This window comes from Delphinus delphis, chromosome 10 (assembly GCF_949987515.2).
Source record: "Delphinus delphis chromosome 10, mDelDel1.2, whole genome shotgun sequence".
NCBI classification, from domain to species: domain Eukaryota; kingdom Metazoa; phylum Chordata; class Mammalia; order Artiodactyla; family Delphinidae; genus Delphinus; species Delphinus delphis.
The window spans coordinates 73,676,194-73,695,651 of NC_082692.2; the positions used below are offsets into that span (position 1 = coordinate 73,676,194).

Genomic DNA, 19,458 nt, shown 5'->3' on the forward strand with positions numbered 1-19,458 from the left:
ATCTGAAGACAACTGGATTTATTTTGCCTGTGTGTAAAGAGCCTGAGTCGCTAACAGTACACAGCTCTAGCCAGCACTGCCTTGCTAAAAAGGAATGACAAACAAAAAATTACAATTTCATAACCTAGAAATCCTAAAGTGCATCTTTTCCCAGAATTTTAGAACCTCATTCTAGAATTCCCAGAATTTTAGAACCTCATTCAGGAGTTTTCATGCTCCTGAAATAACAAAAAACAAGGTTTTAGGACTGTTATTCTTGCTCCTTTTAAAATAATTTTTCACTTTAGCTTTGATTTCTCAAGAGAAAATCTGATTACAATGACTTTATCTATCTTTTTCACCATCATATTGTGTTTATTAAGTGGTGTAAGCAGAGAGATTGCAATAGTAATTTCCACATGGTCAGGGGAAGTAATTACCTATTACTAGTGTATTAAAAGCAATTTCTCCAGGAAAAGTAAATCACCACAAGTCCTTATATGGAGAGAGGGGAGTTGATGACTGGAGGTTGGGGCTGCCAGGGTAGTAGCTCATGGCTGAACCAAGGAAAGGCAAATTCCTTGTAGAAGTGTCATCATTATACATGTTCAGCAATCAATCTCTACCTCCAGTTCCTATCCTCCTCCAGCAAGCTATCTCTTCCTGAAACAGCTGTCCCATCTTTCTCTTGCTAATCCTCAAGTCACCCTTTCACTGTGCCCTTTGAAATTCTTACTACTGAAAAGTACCTATATTCTTTATATTCTTCTAAGGGTCCTACACACCTTACCTTAACTGAAACCTGGCTTTTCTCTGAGATATTACTTCCCCTTCAAGTCTGGAGTTGAAGTTCACTTATGCAGTTCACCTGCGCTTCTACAGCCCCCTATTTTGAGGCCATGGGGCGGGGTGGCACTAGAAGAGAGTTTGCTCTTCTGACTGGGAATCTCTATCTTCTTTGGAGCCTGAGGCATTGCAGAGACAGGCTCTTCCACCCTTTCAGCTTCACATCACACCCCAGTCACTCCTTCTACCTCCTCAGGTACACAAGCACCATCCTATACACACATTCCTGGAAAATACTGGGACCAGGTTCATCTTACCTTCTGATTCAACACCCTAAAAATCCCTTAACCTTTTCTTAAAGTCTTCCTCTCCTCTTCACTCTGTAATCCACTCACGTGGCCATATCTTGAGATTTAATTTAATTACCCTGAAATACTTTAAAAATTCGGAATTATATTCTATTCCTTTATCTGTCAACTCCTTCCAGTTAACCTCTACTGACAACACCTTTTAAATATATTCTTCCGAGGGATGCAAGAGTTTGGGCCCTGGAGCCAAACTGTCTGGATTTGGATTCCAGTTCCACCACTTACTAGTTATATAATCTTTGCAGTTACTTGTCCTCTCTGTGCCTCTCTTTCCTTATTTGTAAAATGGTGATAATAATGACAAATCTCTCATACAGTTGTTAGGATTCAATGTTTAAATATATGTAAGCACTTCTAATAGTGCCTAGCATATGGTAAATGCTCAATGTATGTTAACCATATGCTCTTTTTGACGTTCATACAGTGAAATTCATAGACTTTGAGGGTACAGTTCAATGAGTTTTGACCATTTCATACATCTGTATACCATACCCTATCAAGATACAGAACATTTCGATCACTGCAGACCGATCTTTTGTGCAGCTCTCCTATCAATCTCAGCAGTCATACCGTTTAAGGGCAAGTACTAACTTCTTTCGCTTTAGATTAATTTTGTCTATTCTATTACTTTATATAAATGAAATCACAGTAAATGGCTTCTTAGAGTTAGGCTAAGACTTGAGGTTCATCAGTGTTCTTGCATGTACTGGTAGTTCATTCTTGTTTTGCTGAGTAGGAGCTCACTATGAATAGACCACAATTTGTTTGTTCAGTCTTCTGTTGTTGGACACTTGTGTTATTTCAAGATTTCGGCTATCATAAATAAAACTGTTGTGAAATTCAAATTTGTGTACACACATTTTCATTTCCTTGAATAGACACGAAGAAGTGGAACTGTTGGGTCAAAGGGTAAATGTTTAACTTTATGAGAAACTTCTAAAGGTATTTCCAAAGTGGTTATACCATTTTCCTTTACACTAGAAATTTATGAAATTGCTTTACATCTCAACAATATTTAGTATTTCCCGTCTCTTTTAATTTAGCCATTCTAGTGAATGAAGTAGTGGTGATAACTGTGTTTTAAATCTGAATTTCCCTGACTGATGGTATAGAGCTCTTCTTCATATGCTTATTTAACCAAATGTATAATCTTTGTTTAATTATTTTTGCCTTAAAAAGTTATGTCTTTTTATTATAGAGTTGTAGGATATAGTCTGAATACAAGTCTTTTGTCAGTTATATGTATTAAGAATATTTTCTCCCAGTTTGTGCCTTGCTTATTCATTTTCTTAATAATATCTTTTTGATGAGAAGTTTTAAATTTTATTGAAGCCCATTTTGTCAATTAGTTTTTTATTATGGTTAATGCTTTCTGGGTCCTAAGAAATCTCTTAAAGTAGCCCTTTAGTTTTAGTATTTACATTTAGGTATATGATTCATCTCAAATTAATTTTTGTGAATGGTATGAAGTATGGGTTGAGGTTCATTTTTCTTTCTTCTATATGAATACTCAGAAGTTCTAGTTCTCAAAAAATTGCTCTGATGCCTTGGTTGAAAATCAACTGACAATACATGTGTGGGTGTACTTCTGAACTTTTTATTGGTATCTATGCCAAGAACATAATGTCTTCATTACTGTAAGCTTAAACCAAGTTTTGAAATCATGAGGTATAAATTTTACTTTTTGAAAATTGTTTTGGGTATTCTAGGACCTTTGAATTTCTATGTAAATTTCAGAAGTATCTTCTTAATTTCTGAAAAAAAAAAAAAAAGAAAAGAAGCCTGTTGGGATTCTAACTGGGATTAGATTGAACCAACAGATTTACTGACAGAGTACTGGCAGCTTAACAAATACAGTCTTCTGATTCATAAACAACATTCCCCCATTTATTTAGGTCTTCAATTTCTCTCAGCAATGTTTTATAGCTTTCACTGTAAAGGTCTAACATATATTTTGTTATTCCTGAATATTTCATATTTTTCATGGTATTGTAAATATTTTTAAGATTTAAAATTTTCAATTGTTTACTGTTACAACTTCGTATAGAAATATATAGAAACAAATGATTTTGGTATACTGCCATTGTATTCTGTGACCTTGATAAACTCAATTACGTTACTAGGTTTTCTTTAGTTTTTGTCGGTTCCTTAGAATTTTCTTTTTTATTAAAACATCTTTATTGGAGTATAATTGCTTTACAGTGTTGTGTTAATTTCTGCTGTAAAACAAAGTGAATCAGCTATATGCATACATATAGCTCCATATCCCCTCCCTCTTGTGCCTCCCTCACACCCTCCCTTTCCCACCCCTCTAGGTGGTCACAAAGCACGGAGCTGAAATCCCTGTTCTATGCAGCTAATTCCCACTAGCTATCTATTTTATATTTGGTAGTATATATATGTCAATGCTACTCTCTCACTTTGTCCCAGCTTACCCTTCCCCTCCCCATGTCCTCAGCTTACCCTTCCCCTCCCCGTGCATTTTCTATGTCTGTGTCTTTATTCCTGTCCTATCCCTAGGTTCATCAGAACCAGTTTTTTTTTTTTTTTAGATTCCATATATAGGTGTTAGGATACGGTATTTGTTTTTCTCTTTCTGACTTACTTCACTATGTATGAGACTCTAGGCCCATCCACCTCACTACAAATAGCTCAATTTCGTTTCTTGTATGGCTAATATTCCATTGTATATATGTGCCACATCTTTATCCATTCATCTGTTGATGGATACCTAGGTTGCTTCCATATCCTGGCTATTGTAAATAGTGCTGCAATGATATTGTGGTAGATGACTCTTTTTGAATTATGGTTTTCTCAGGGTATATGCCCAGTAGTGGGATTGCTGGGTCAGATGGTAGTTCTATTTTTAGTTTTTTATGGAGCCTCCATACTGTTCTCCATAGTGGCTGTATCAATTTACATTCCCACCAACAGTTCGAGAGGGTTCCCTTTTCTCCACACCCTCTCCAGCATTTATTGTTTGTAGATTTTTTGATGATGGCCATTCTGACAGGTGTGAGGTGATACCTCATTGTGCTTTTGATTTGCATTTCTCTAATGATTAGTGATGTCGAGCATCTTTTCAAGTGTTTGTTGGCAACCGGTATGTCTGCTTTGGAGATTGTCAGTTTAGGTGTTCAGCTCACTTTGGATTGGGTTGTGTGTTTTTTGGATATTGAGCTGCCTGAGCTGCTTGTATAATTTGGAGATTAATCCTTTGTCAGTTGCAACGTTGGCAAATATTTTCTCCCATTCTGAGGGCTGTCTTTTCATCGTGTTTATGGTTTCCTTTTCTGTACAAAGGCTTTTAAGTTTCATTAGGTCTCATTTGTTTATTTTTATTTCCATTGCTCTAGGAGGGGGGTCAAAAAGGATCTTGCTGTGATTTATGTCATGGAGTGTTCTATGTTTTCCTCTAAGAGTTTTATAGTGTCTGGCCTTACATTTAGGTCTTTAATCTATTTTGAGTTTATTTTTGTGTATGGTGTTAGGAAGTGTTCTAATTTCATTCTTTTACATGTAGCTGTCCAGTTTTCCCAGCACCACTTATTGAAGAGGCTGTCTTTGTTCCATTGTATATTCTTGCCTCCCTTATCAAAGATAAGGTGACCATATGAGCATGGGTTTATCTCTGGGCTTTCAATCCTGTTCCATTGATCTATATTTCTGTTTTTGTGCCAGTACCATATTGGCCTGTAGTTTTCTTTTTTTGGGGGGGACATCTTTGTGTGGTTTTGGTATCAGGGTGATGGTAGCCTGGTAGAATGAGTTTGGGGGTATTCTTCCCTCTACTCTATTTTGGAAGAGCTTGAGAAGGAAAGATGTTAGCTCTTTTCTAAATTTTGATAGAATTCACCTGTGAATCCATCTGGTCCTGGGCTTTTGTTTGTTGGAAGATTTTTAATCACAGTTTCAATACCAGTGTTGTGACTGGTCTGTTTATATTTTCTACTTCTTCCTGGTTCAGTCTCGGAAGGTTGTGGTTTTCGAAGAACTTGTCCATTTCTTCCAGCTTGTCCATTTTAGTGGCATATCATTGCTTGTAGTAATCTCTCATGATGCTTTGTATTTCTTCAGTGTTAGTTGTTATTTCTTCTTTTTCATTTCTGATTCTGCTGATTTGAGTCTTCTCCTTTTTCTTGATGAGTTTGGTTAATGGTTTATCAATTTTGTTTATCTTCTCAAAGAACCAGCTTTTACGTTTATTGATCTTTGCTACTGTTTCCTTCATTTCTTTTTCATTTATTTCCAATCTGATCTTTATGATTTCTTTCCTTCTGCTAACTTTGGGGTTTTTTTTTGTTCTTTCTCTCATTGCTTTAGGTGTAAGGTTAGGCTGTTTATCTGACGTTTTTGTTATTTCTTGAGGTAGGACTGTATTGCTATAAACTTCCCTGTTAGAACCGCTTTTGTTGTATCCCATAGGTTTTGGGTTATTGTGTTTTCATTATCATTTGTTCCTAGGCATTTTTTGACTTCCTCTTTGATTTCTTCAGTCATCTCTTGATTATTTAGTAACATATTGTTTAGCCTCCATGTGTTTGTAGTTTTCAGTTTTATCCCTGTAATTGATATCTAGTCTCAGAGCATTGTGGTCAGAAAAGATACTTGATACAACTTCAATTTTCTTAAATTTACCAAGGCTTGATTTGTGAACCAAGATATGATCTAACCTGGAGAACGTTCCACGGACAGTTGAGAAGAAAGTGTATTCTGTTGTTTTTGGATGGAATGTCCTATAAATATCAATTAAGTCCATCTTGCTTAATGTGTCATTTAAAGCTTGTGTTTTCTTATTTATTTTCATTTTGGATAATCTGTCCATTGGTGAAAGTGGGGTGTTAAAGTCCCCTACTATGATTGTGTTACTGTCGATTTCCCCTTTTATGGCTGTTAGCATTTGCGTTATGTATTGAGGTGCTCCTATGTTGGGTGCATAAATATTTACAATTGTTGTATCTTCTTCTTGGATTGATCCCTTGGTCATTATGTAGTGTCCTTCTTTGTTTCCTATAATAGTCTTTATTTTAAAGTCTATTTTGCCTGATATGAGAAATGCTACTCCAGCTTTCTTTTGATTTCCATTTGAATGGAATATCTTCTTCCATTCCCTCACTTTTAATCTATATGATTGTGACCCTAGGTCTAAAGTGGGCCCCTTGTAGACAGCATATATATGGGTCTTGTTTTTGTATCCATTCAGCCAGTCTGTGTCTTTTGGTTGGAGCATTTAGTCCATTTACATTTAAGGTAATTATCGATATGTATGTTCCTCTTACCATTTTCTTAATTGTTTTGGGTTTGTTATTGTAGGTCTTTTTCTTCTCTTGTGTTTCCTGCCTAGAGAAGTTCCTTTAGCATTTGTTGTAAAGCTGTTTTGCTGGTGCTGAATTCTCTTAACTTTTGCTCATCTGTAAAGGTTTTAATTCCTCTGTCAACTCTGAATGAGATCGTTGCTGGGCAGAGTAATGTTGGTGGTAGGTTTTTCCCTTTCATCACTTTAAATATGTCCTGCCACTCCCTTCTGGCTTCCAGAGTTTCTGCTGAACGATCAGCTGTTAACCTTATAGGGATTCCCTTGTATGTTATTTGTTGCTTTTCTCTTGCTGCTTTTAATATTTTCCCTTTGTAGTTAATTTTTGATAGTTTGATTAATATGTGTCTTGGCATGTTTCTCCTTGGATTTATCCTGTATGGGATTCTCTGCGCTTCCTGGGCTTGATTTACTATTTCCTTTCCCATGTTAGGGAAGTTTTCAACTATAATCTCTTGAAATATTTTCTCAGATCCTTTCTTTTTCCCTTACTTTTCTGGGACCCCTATAATTTGAATGTTGGTGCGTTTAATGTTGTCCCAGAGGTCTCTTTCAATTCTTTTTTCTTTATTGTGTTCTGTGGCAGTTATTTCCACTATTTTATCTTCCAGGTCACTTATCCGTTGTTCTGCCTCAGTTATTCTGCTATTGATTCCTTCTAGAGAATTTTTAATTTCATTTATTGTGTTGTTCATCATTGTTTGTTTGCTCTTTAGTTCTTCTAGGTCCTTGTTAAACATTTCTTGTATTTTCTCCATTCTATTTCCAAGATTTTGGATCATCTCTACTATCATTACTCTGAATTCTTTTTCAGGTAGACTGCCTGTTTCCTCTTCATTTGTTTGGTCTGGTGTGTTTTTACCTTGCTCCTTCATCTGCTGCATATTCCTCTGTCTTCTGATTTTGTTTAACTTACTGCATTTGGGGTCTCCTTTTCACAGGCTGCAGGTTTGTAGTTCCCATTGTTCTTGGTGTCTGCCCCCGGTGGGTGAGGTTGGTTCAGTGGCTTGTTTAGGCTTCCTGGTGGAGGGGACTGGTGCCTGTGCTCCTGTGGGTGGGGCTGTATCTTGTCTCTCTGGTGGGCAGGGCCGTGTCTGGTGGTGTGTTTTGCGGTGTCTGTGAACGTATTATGATTTTAGGCAGCCTCTCTGCTAATGGGTGGGGTTTTGTTCCTCTCTTGCTAGTTGTTTGGTAAGGGGCATCCAGCACTGGAGCTTGCTGGCTGTTGGGTGGAGCAGGGTCTTAGTGTTGAGATGGAGGTCTCTGGGAGAGCTCTTGCTGATTTACATTATGTGGGGCCGGGAGGTCTCTGGTGGTCCAATGTCCTGGACTCGGCTCTCCCACCTCGGAGGCTCAAGCCTGACACCCGGCCAGAGCGTGAAGACCCTTCTAAAACGAACAGTGCTCACGGTCTTTTCCGTCCACAATCCAGAGGGATTCATCCAGCCTAGCTTGCTGCTCTGTACCTTTCAGCTCACTGATCCCAGTCCAGTGTTCATGCACACTGCATGCATTTGAGACACTCCAGGGAGAGTCTCTGCACGTCTGAAGTAAGGTCCCGGAGCAACACCCCACTGTGTGCAGCAGACAGCAGGCAGGACATGGCAGCAGCCCTCTCTAGAATCTTCTACAAGATGATTATGTTGTCTGCAAAGAAAGAAACTTTTATTTCTTCTTTTTCAATCTGTATGTTTTAAAATTTCTCTTTATTATCTTATTGCACTTGCTGGGACCTCTAATGCAATGCTGAATCGAAGCAGTCAGTGTGGATATCTTTGCTTTGTTCCCCAACTTAGGAGGTAAGTATTGATAGTATTTCACCATTAAGTATGATTTAGTTGTAGGTTTTTTATAGAGGCCTTTTATCAGGCTCAACAAGTTTCCTTCTATTACTAGTTTGATGTGAGTTTTCATTTTAATGGCTAATGAATTTTCATCACATGATTTTTCTACATACATTGAGATGACTTTATGACTTTTTCCCTTTATTCTGTTAATGTGAAAAATTACACTGACTAATTTTCAAGTGTAAGACTAACCTTGAATTCTTGGAATAAACACCACTTGGTCATGATATTAAGGATCCAAGTGTCTATGTTCTTGAGTGATACTGATTTATAGTTCTCTTTTGGGAATTAATATATTTCCTGGTTTTGGTATCAGAATTATGCTGGCCGCATTTTATTAAGTGAATTGAAAAATGTTCCTTCTCCTTTATTATCTGAGAGACAGTATTATTCTTTCCTTAAATGTTTGGTTACATTTACCCATAAAGCCATCTGCACCTGTACTGTTTTGTGGGAATGTTTTAAATTACAAATGCAGTTTCTAAAAATAGATATAAGGCTACTCAGATTTTCTATTTCTTTTAGTATCAGTTTTAGTAATGTGTCTTTAAAAGAATTTTCCCACTTAATCTAAGTTGTCAAATTTATTAGTATACAATTGTTCATAATATTCCCTTATTTTCCTTTTTCCTTACATTCATTCTTGATATTGACAATGTGTGTGTGTTCTTTTTTTCTTGACTAGTCTAGGTTTATCACTTACTAAATAGTTTCAAAAATCCAAATTTGTTTTCAGTGGTTTTTCTCCATTGCCCATTTTCCATTTCACTGTCTTATTCTCTTGATTATTTCTTTCTGCACACTTCAGATGCCTGTAATGCATTTCACAGATTTTAGTATGCTTTATTTTCATTACCATTTAAAATTAGTAAAAATATCAGTTAAAATATTTGCTAATATTCCGTTAGTTTTCTTTTACTTATAGGTTATTTAGAAGTATGTTGCTTTGTTTTCAAGTACTTGAGGATTTTTCAGTTATATTTTTGTTACTAATTTCCATCTAATTTCATTTAGCCACAGAATGTACTTTGTATGATTTCAGTCTTTTTAACTTTGCTGAGATTAACACAGCCTGAAATACCATATATCTTGGTGAACATTCAATGCATACTTGAATATAGTGTTATTCTGCAATTGTTAGATTAAACATCCTAGAAATGTCAAATAAGTCAGGTTGATTGATAGCATTTTTCAAGTTTACTGATTTTCTGTCAATTTCTGAGAGGGGAGTGTTGAAATCGTCATCTATAATTGTGGTTTTATCTTTCTCTCTTCAGTTGTTAGTTTTTGCTTCATGCATTTTCAAGCACCGTTACAAGCTATGTACACATGTAGGATGTTATATCTTCTACATGACTGACCCCCTTATCATTATGAAATATGCCTTGTTACATAATATTCCTTGTCCTGCAGTCTACTTTGACTGATATTAATAGAGAGCCATTCTAGCTTTCTTATAATTTGTGTTTGCAAGGTAAAACTTTTTGTATTAAAAATTTTTTAACCTACCTGTGTCCTTAAATTTAATGTGCACTGCTTATAAACAGAATATAATTGTCTCACTTTTTATTCAACATAACAATTTCTGTTGGAGTGTTTAGTCCATTTCCATTTAATGTAATTATTCTGATGTGTTTGAGTTTAAGGCTACCAATTTATTTGTTTTCAATCTGTCCCATCTGCTCTTTGTTTAGCTCTCCTTTATTTTGGATTGAATATATTTTTAGTGCCCCATTAATTTCCTCAATTTGTTGATTAGCTATATTTGTTGATTAGTTGTTCTTTTACTTTTTTCTATGGTTGCCAAAGTTTGCAATATGAATCTTTAACTTCTAACAATTTAACTCTGAATAAATATTAGAATATCTTCTGGATTAGAACCTCATAAAAGTATACTACCATCTCTGTGTTATTATTGTCACATATTTTACTTCTACATTGTTATTTTTGCTTTCAACAATCAAATACTTTGAAAGAATTTATGGTATGAATAAAGACCTTTTAGATTTACCTATTAATTTACCATTACTTGTCCTCTTCATTCTCTCACTTAGATCCAAATTTCTATCTGGCACATTTTTTTCAGCCTGAATAACTTCCTTTAATATTTCTGTAGTGCAGGTTTGCTGGTAACGAATTCTCTCAACTTTTTAGTCTGAAAATGTTATTTTGCTCCAATTTTTGAAGAATATTTTCACTAGATAAAGAATTCTAAGTTGACAGGTTTAAACATTTTTTTTCCCTAGCACTATTTCATTGCCTTCCTACTTTCATTGCTTCTGATGGAAAGCTGGTGATATAGTTTATCATTGTTCTCTTGTGTATAATTGATTTTTTCTCTTCTTGCTGCTTGTTTAGATTTTATCATTGATTTTTAGCAATTTAATTATGACATACCATGGTGTGATCTTTGTGGGTTTTTTTTTTTTTAGTTATGATATACCATGGTGTGATCTTGGTGTGGTTTTTGTGTGTTTCTCAGCTCATAGTTTGTTGAGCTTACTGGATCTATGTGTATATTTTTCAAAATCTGAAAAATTTCAACCATGATTTCTATAAAGTTTCTTCTGCTCAATCTCTTTTTGCTCTCCTTATAGTACTCCAATTACACATATATTAGACTGACAGATACTGTTTCACAGGCCATTCAGACTATATTCATTTTTTTTCCAGGCTTTTCCCTTCTCTCTGTGCTTCAGTTTGAAGAGTTTCTATATTCTTGACTTCAATTTTACTGATATTCCCCAGTGTTTAACTTAGTGTTAAGTCTATCCAGTGAAACGTTCATTTCAACATTGTATTTTTCCAAATTTCTTTCCATAGTTTCCTTTTTCCATTGAGGTCTCTTAATTTGCTCCCTCATTATGTTCAGAGTTTCCTTTAAATCCTCTAATATATTTATAATAGTTATTTTAAGGCCTGTGATTTTTCTCCTGGTTATGGATCATGTTTACCCAGTTTGCCTATCTAGTATCCGTTTTTTAAAAATTGTATTCTGGACATTATGGCTACTATGTTTTTGGGCTTTTGGATTTTGTTGTTTTTCTTAGAAGTGTCCTAAAGATGTTCCAGGTGGAAGTTTATTTGCACATCATCTTGATCTTTTGATGTGAGTTTTTATATTTGTTAGGTCAGGTCTAAGGTAACCTTTTCTCCAGGACTAGATAAGCTCCATTTCTAAGTAATATTGTCTTTCTGGAGTTTCTCCTGTATGTGTTCAGTGATACCTATTCACTCTGGCCAGTACTTGAATATCTCCTAGCCCTGTGTGTCACAGCTGCTTAGTAGGTGTTCTTTCCCCAGGGGCTCGTCTGTGATTACTTCATGGGGTCCTACTGTAAGCATGCACAAAGGTTCAAGAAGACCCTGATGCATATTTCTGAAGCTCCTCTCAGATACACTAACCTACAAATTCTGGCTACCTCAGTCTCAGTCATCCTTAACTCTGATCTCTTTCTCTATTCAGCAAGATGCCATGCTCTGTCTGGGCTCCCATCTCTGCAGTCCAGAATGGGCCTTCAGAAAGCTTGGGAACATAGGACTCATCTCATTTGTTTCTCATTTTTAAAAGTATGTTGCGTGCTATCCAAATGGTTGAAAAGTCTTATTTCAAATATTTTTTCCAATTTTATATTTGTTTACAGTAGGAAGGACAGTTTGATACCAGATATTCTGTCATAGGCAGAAACAGCAATCTAAGCAGTCATTTAAGCTCCTACAGGATATTTCCCTTGTTGGTAGCACATGTACTTTGCCAATTTCCAGCCCTAGATTAATTCAGTGCCATTTTCTCCCTTTTTTTTTCACTGATTTAAATCCTGAAGTATCTTTTATATCTGTTCTCCTCTTCTACTTCTTTGCTACTACACTAATTCAGGCTAATATGACTCACCGGGACTTCACACAGCCTTTTAATTGGTCTCTCTGCCTCTAGCTCTTTTTATTCTGACATTGTACTCATTTTCTAGAATATAGATAATATTGTGAAACTTCTCCAAGTTAAAATTTAAAAAGAAAACTCTAATGGACTAAAAATTTAAATTTCTTATCATGGCTTTCAAGGCCCTTCATGGTTTCATCCAGTCTTCTTTTCCAGCACTGTGATTCTGTACATTGCCATTATACAATCCAGTTAAGGGCTCAAACGTGACATGAACTTCCATGCTTTTATTTGTGTGTATTCACAATTTAGCACAAATATCTCCACTTATAACACACTCCAACTTGGCTAGAAAAGTCTGATATTTTCCTTTAGCAGCATTTGTTTCCTAAGACTAGTTTGGTGTTAACCACTGCCCATCATCATTAACTTGTTTATATGTTTGCCTCCTCTGCCTATTATAATCTCATGGATGAGAAGACTGTGCACCATTCACCTTCGGATTCACATCTTTTGGCACAGACCTTGGCCTACAGCAGGGGCTCAAAAGGTAATTTGTTAACTGAAATAAACTGCAAGTTCAGACGTTTATTATGATAACATATTCACAAATTAAAAAACATAGATTCAGGTCAAGAGAAAATAGTAAAATGATAACAATATCAACTAACACTAACTAAGCACTTACTATGAACTTGGCACTATTATAAGTAATAACTCATTTAATAGTAACAACTCCTCTATGAAGTAGGTTCTATAATTGTCAGGACCTAACCAATGAGCAAACTGAAGCACACAGAAATAACTGACTTGCCCAAGGGCCCACAGACAGGAAGTGACAGCTAGGTTTCAAACCCCTACAATATAGCTCTCAAGGCCACATTTTACCTCTAATACTACTCTGCCTGTTCAAGTGATTTGAAAATAGGGTGACCTAAAGCTGGGTAATCATTCATTTTCCAGAACAAATATTTTTATGTAGTTGTCCCTATTTCACATAACCATTCAGGGTCAGCAGAGAAAAGAGATTTTCCCAAATCTCTTCAACACCCACATTAGACAGGTGAGTAGAGAGAGTGAAAAACAAGTATTATTAAATGATATGCACATGAAAACGTTTACAAACCCTCAAATATGTACCACAGACACTACAGTGGATTCTAGGTTAGAATGACTTCATTGAGAGACATTCTCTAATTATATCTTAAATATACATCTAAAAAAATCTGCCTCCTCCATTCTCTGTTCATTCAATGGCATTTAAGAAATTAAATACCGTTAAGAACCAAAAATTTCCAACTCACTGGCTTTATGGGAAAAATGATCTTTGAGAGGAAACTTTAAAAACAGTATGCCACTCTTTCAGTTTCTAATAAAATCTATAACATATTCCGTCAGAGTTGTGGTTCAAGAAAGTACAACTCCTAAAGAGTAATTCTATCTATCTAAATGACAAACACTGGGTATTTAAGTGGTAAAGGTTACTAAAAGAATTTGGCATTGTAATTTATCATACTACTTTGTTATACCTCCAATGAAAGATTCATTCTCAGCAATATCTCACACCTGAACTTCCTATTCAAATGGAATTAAATTCACTGTACATTAATACATACTTTGCTGGCAAGACATTGATGTTCATCTGATACCATCACCAACTGACTGAAATTATATTAAAGAAGAAGTAAGATTGATTTCAGTGAGTCTTGACTAAGTGGCTACCCCCACTGTTTAATATGATGGTTATTAATTTTTAAAACTGTTCTTGTCATTGAAAACCTAAATTAAACATATAAATTTTTATAATTTAAATGTTAAAATGAATCCATCATAATTAAGATTAACATGAAAAATAAATTTTTTTATTTGAAAGGTTGAACATTCTATCGTAACTGGAACAGTAAGTGGCCTCTAAATAAATATTCATGTTGGTGTGGCTATAAAAATATTAACTTTATTTGCTGCCTCTGGTTATGTGAAGGCTTTAGCTAAAGAACCAAGGCAAAGTGGACCATTTGGCAATTATCCTCTAAATCAGGGGTTGCAAACTATATGCCTAGAGGGCCGTGGCAGGTCACTTAAATGAGTGAAGCAGGAAGGGTCTGACTGCACCCACATCCTTATGAGTGGAGAGGACTGAACTTCACAGGAGAGCTTAAAGCTCCATTAAAAGTGTGCAGTTGCCACTCTGCTCTATCTGATTGCTTGCTGTGCAAGAAAGCAGACTCAATGTTAACTTCTGATTTTTTTAAAAAAGAGGTCAGAAAGTTTATGTGAAATCTCCTGATTTAAAAATGTTAACTGAAGTGTTTTTAAAATACTGTATTTTGAGGTTTATCACCAAAATATCTATGGCTCTTAAAAAGTAGAATGAAGTGAAGAGGACTTTGGCAAAAAGCAGAGAACTGAGGCCAACATCACACCAACACCAGGGAGGACCCCAGGCATGGCATTTTAAATGGGTGGAGGGCTCTCTGTCACTTTGCTGCTCTCTCTAGAAATTTCCCTTAAACAAGATTCAGCTTTAATTCAATAAGGGCTCATTTGGAATTGACTATGTTAGCAATGGAAAGGAAAGACCCTCCCTCTGGTGCTGTAGCATCTCCTGGATTGGGAGGAAAATGAGGGGAAATGAGAGCAAGTATTAGAACCGAGTTTCTTAATATTTGCTTGAGTACTCCTGGACATTTATGGAATAGGCAGGCATATTTAGAAAGCTTATACAATTTGTCCATGATAAACTCATTCTTTTATCTCCCAAGTCAGAAGGCACATTAAGACTTGTCAATTTGTTCAACAAACATTTATTGCATACTTACTATATGCCATGTACATAGGCACTAGGGATAAAAACCAAATGAGTCATGCTTACAGCCTAAAAGGGGAGACAGGTAAGTAAACAGACGATTAAAGTGCAGGGTGAAGAAGTATTATAAGAATTATGAATTTGTGAATGGTAATGATGTGCTGTACCCAAAATGTCTAATCAATCAGCAGAGGGGAAATCATGGAGGATGTCCTGGAAGAAGTAGCACCTGAAGAGCAAATAGGAGATATAATCCTTATTTAAAGCTTGGTCCATGCCAGGCACTGTTCTAAAAGCCTTATGTTTATTAACTTATGTACATTCCCACAAGAACCTTAGTAGTATGCATGCCTCATATTATCTGCATTTTATAAATGAGGAAAATGAACACAGGAACTTGTACAGGGTCACATAACTATAAGTGTCAGAACTCAGATGCCATGTTCTTAACTCCTATGTATTATTTACATGTTTATATTTCACAAAATATAGAATAATTAGGACATACTACAAGTAGTTATGATTTGATGATTTCATTGGGATGGGGAACACTATAGAAACAAATACCTTGTCTTTGCTTAGGACTGCCTTGAATTACGTGAGCAATTTTTCTAGATTCAAGACAAGTTCTAGATATTTTGCTTTTCAAAATTTAGCATGAGCTGAAGTCACCTAAAATATAGACACCAGTTTGATTTTTTCACATTAGGGTTTTTTTTTAAAACAGCTACATGTAATTTTCATGCCTGCATCTCCTTTCTTTTATATTTTCTATTGAGCTGTCTCACTGGGGATGAGAAGATGAGGTAGATAGATGAGCGAACACACATTGCCCCACAGGGCCTATTACAGCTATTTTCTTTTTAGTTTAAATAGTACATTTCTCATGTCATTAGATACCTGGCACTGCTAGCACATATTCCTCTTAAAGACTCATTTATTAAATATGAAAGATTGTTCAATGAAGTTTACTTCCTATATCAGCAAGATATTTGTGTGGTTTACTTTTAACAGACAATATTTTATTTTCAGATACTGTATTCCCACAAGTGCCACTGGATGGAGGGTACACTGTGTGTGTGTGTGTGTGTGTGTGAAGATTATAGCCATGTACAGAATGATCAGTTCAGATTTTCATATGATATCCAGAAACTTCAGAGTTAGTTAACTGACAAGGGTGACTGAACCCACAAAAGCAAGGTAATGACAAACCTGATTGATTAACCACACACAGAACAGTGTATTAGTCTCATATATGGTTTAGCTCTTGGAAACCACCTAACACTGAACTCTAAACAATCTTTGATGAATAAGGAAATCATACCTAAACATAAGAAGATGAATATAATTTCATTTGTAAGGACTAAGGCATTTCCTTAACGTCTTATATGATTTAATTTTAATAACTGAAGTATTTGCATTTAATCTTTGTGCATTTATGAGTGTTTAGTACACAATGAATTAAAATAATTCTACTGCAAACAGAAACCATCAATTTATTCCAAAATCCAGCACCTATCTGTTACTGGGCTCAATCTCCAGGTTTTCCAGACTCAAAACCTCAAAGTTATCTCTGATTCCTCCCCTCTATTTATATCTACTTGAACATGAAGCCCAGTGGATCAGCCTACTGAAAGCAATGGTCAGGATGCTCTCATGTCTCCATCTTCCATTCACAGGGCCCACTGTCCTGACTCCTTCCTCATACACCAAAACTTGTTAGTGAAGTTACTAATGGCCTCCTGATTGCCACATCCCAAATACTTTCACATCTTGACATTTTCTCTTACCAAAACTTCCTTGGTTTCCACCACACTGTACTTTGCTTCATGATTCACATAACTTTCTCATTGTTGCCCTGTCTCCTTCATGGATTCTTCTTCCTTTGCCCACCCTTCCTCTTGGGTAGGCCCTTGCATTTCCTCCTCTAGCCTCTTTTGTTGTTGTTGTTGCCATTCTTACTCTCTCTGCAGGCAGGCAATTTCATCACTCTCATGACTGTAAGTGCCACCTGTATGCTGAAGAAGCCCAAATATCCAGCTCATACCTCTCTCTAGGACTCTAACGTTATGTACCCCCCAAATTCTCAATCTGAATGTCTCAGACTGTTTTATCAACATTTCCATCTCCCCTTTCTAACCGTGCTCTTTCTCCTGGATTTCTAGGTATTGATTCTGTCACCAGTCATCCAAAGTAGAAAGTCAACTGAGAGCCATCCTTGACTTTTCCTTTTTCTTCCTTTCTGACACTTAATTAATCTTCAATTAAAATTTTTAGTTATTTTTCAACTCTGTTTCCTCATCTTCACTCTGATTTCTATTTCCCAACTTTAGGACTCATCTCTCTTACACCTATATCATTCATCTACTCATCCATCCACTTACATAATTATTGAGTGCCTAGGAGAAGCCAGGTACTGCTGCTCTCTTACCTTCTTGTGACAACTGCACTGACTTTCTAACTGGTCCTGCTGGCCTCCATTCTCATCTTTCCCACCCATTCTCCAAAGCGATGTTCTATCTAAAATGCAAATCTGACCATGCCCCCCTGCTGCAAGTCCTTCAAAAGCTCCCTATCACCTATGAGATAAAAGTCCAGGCTCCCTGCCTATAAATATAAGCCCTACCAGGAGGTTGCCCTGTTTTCTTCTCCAGCCTTACTACTTCCCTACTATTCTGGTCTCTCCTCAGCAACACTGGATTATTACGTGCCTACACATCTCATGCAGCTACTCTTAATGCTACTCTTTCTGTTCTAGGAATACCACCCCAACTTGAACTGGTTAGTGCCTTCTCTCTTCTTATAACCTTTCAAGGCCTAGCTCAGGCATCCCCTTCTTCAGAAGCCCTTCTCTGATCATTCCCCTGGTGCTCCATAGTTCACAGTGGGTCCTGCTCTCACAGCATGTACCACATGATATGGAAAAGGTCTGTTTAAGTATGTCTTAGCTCATTGGACCATAAGCTTCTGATGTTACCTTACATCCATTCCTCTATTGCTACCACCCTAGTCCTCATTAACCCTAATCTGGAGTACGGCAAATGTTCTCTCGATCTCCATTTACCAGCCCCTCTAAGCCATTGCCAATTGTCACTACCAGATTAATCTTCCCAAAGCATAAAACTGACCATATGTTCCTCTCCAAACCAAAAGCTTTAATGGCTTCCTTTTCTCTGCTAAAGTGGCTCCCAAAGAATATGGAACGTGCACCGTTTGTGAAATGGTTTTAGATGGTACATGGGCATGGCATTAAATGACTACAGATCACAGAATAAAAATTTCCATCCATCAGTTTTCTTTCAATCCTAATTATGCCCAAGAAAAAGCTTGAACATGTATCTAGCTCTTGATAAACTCTTGTTAATAAAGAGCAGACCTCAGGACAGAACCCTAAACAGGAAACAGTACTTAGCTAGACTTTAAAATACTGTTTTGTTTTCAGTATCTTTATTGTTATGGTTAATTTTTATTTCTGGAAAGTTATACTGGTTTTCCATTTATAAGTGTGATATAAAGTTTTTTTTTAAAATAAATTTATTTAAGTCAAAAAAGGCTGAGTTGGTTTAAAGGAGAGTATTATGTACATACTGGAACAGGTAGTACACAAACATGGTAGTCATGAGAGTAGTATTGAAATGACTAACATTTGAGAAAGACTAGTCAGTCGTATCAGGCCCAAACTTATTAGCCAGTAACCTACGGCTTACCTACTTATATATTATGCTGCTTTAGGTCTCAGAGGTTACACAAATCTCCCAACCTATATCAGGCTCTTGGATTATAGAACTGAGGTTTCCTTAAGGCTATTTTAAAAAATCTGGCAACAATGATGAATCATTCTCTGTTCTCCAAATATGTGCCACTTTCCAGCCTCTATGCTTCTACTCATGCTGTTCCTTCTGCTTGGAATGCTTGGTTTTTCATTTCTACCTGTTGAAATTCTACAGTCCTTCAAAGTCCATGCCAAGTGCAATCTCCTTCATGAAGCCTTTCCTTGTCCTGCAGTCAGATGGATTTCTTTCCCTTTCACTGTACCAATAGCACTTACTCTCTCTACTGTGCTTCCAATCACAGTTTTGGTGATACCCTAGATATTCAAACAATTATATTCTCCCACCTAGTAGATCTTAAGCTCTTTCACTGGAAGAAAAAGAAGAGTATAAATTTCTATTCATTTTTAATACCACCATGGAACTTAACAGAATGCCTCATACACAGAGTAGGCCCAGAATTAATATTTGCTGAAATAAATTTAATATTTTAAGCAATATTCATGACACTTACGATTTTGCGTTTGATCATGAAGAGTGGGATTTTTGCATGAAGAGGGGTTGAGGACAGTTCCTTATGGACTGTTGATAAATACAATCTTCTTTTTATGTTCCTTAAATCAGTAATTCTGAAAAAAGAGAGAGAAGTGAAGATTCCCATCAATATAATAACCACACTTCTTTGGATAATCATCAAAATAATATAAT

At 36.2% G+C, this 19,458-nt stretch overlaps 1 protein-coding gene across 2 annotated transcripts in view; it reads right to left on the reverse strand.

The window, feature by feature from the left end:
• CFAP20DC (CFAP20 domain containing) overlaps window positions 1–19,458 on the reverse strand; it is a 349,870-nt gene that overhangs the window by 237,126 nt on the left and 93,286 nt on the right. For both annotated transcript variants that reach the window (XM_060022783.1, XM_060022784.1), the window contains exon 5: window positions 19,265–19,379. In XM_060022783.1, the coding sequence (XP_059878766.1) occupies window positions 19,265–19,379 (115 nt within the window). The remainder of the gene's footprint in view (window positions 1–19,264; window positions 19,380–19,458) is intronic.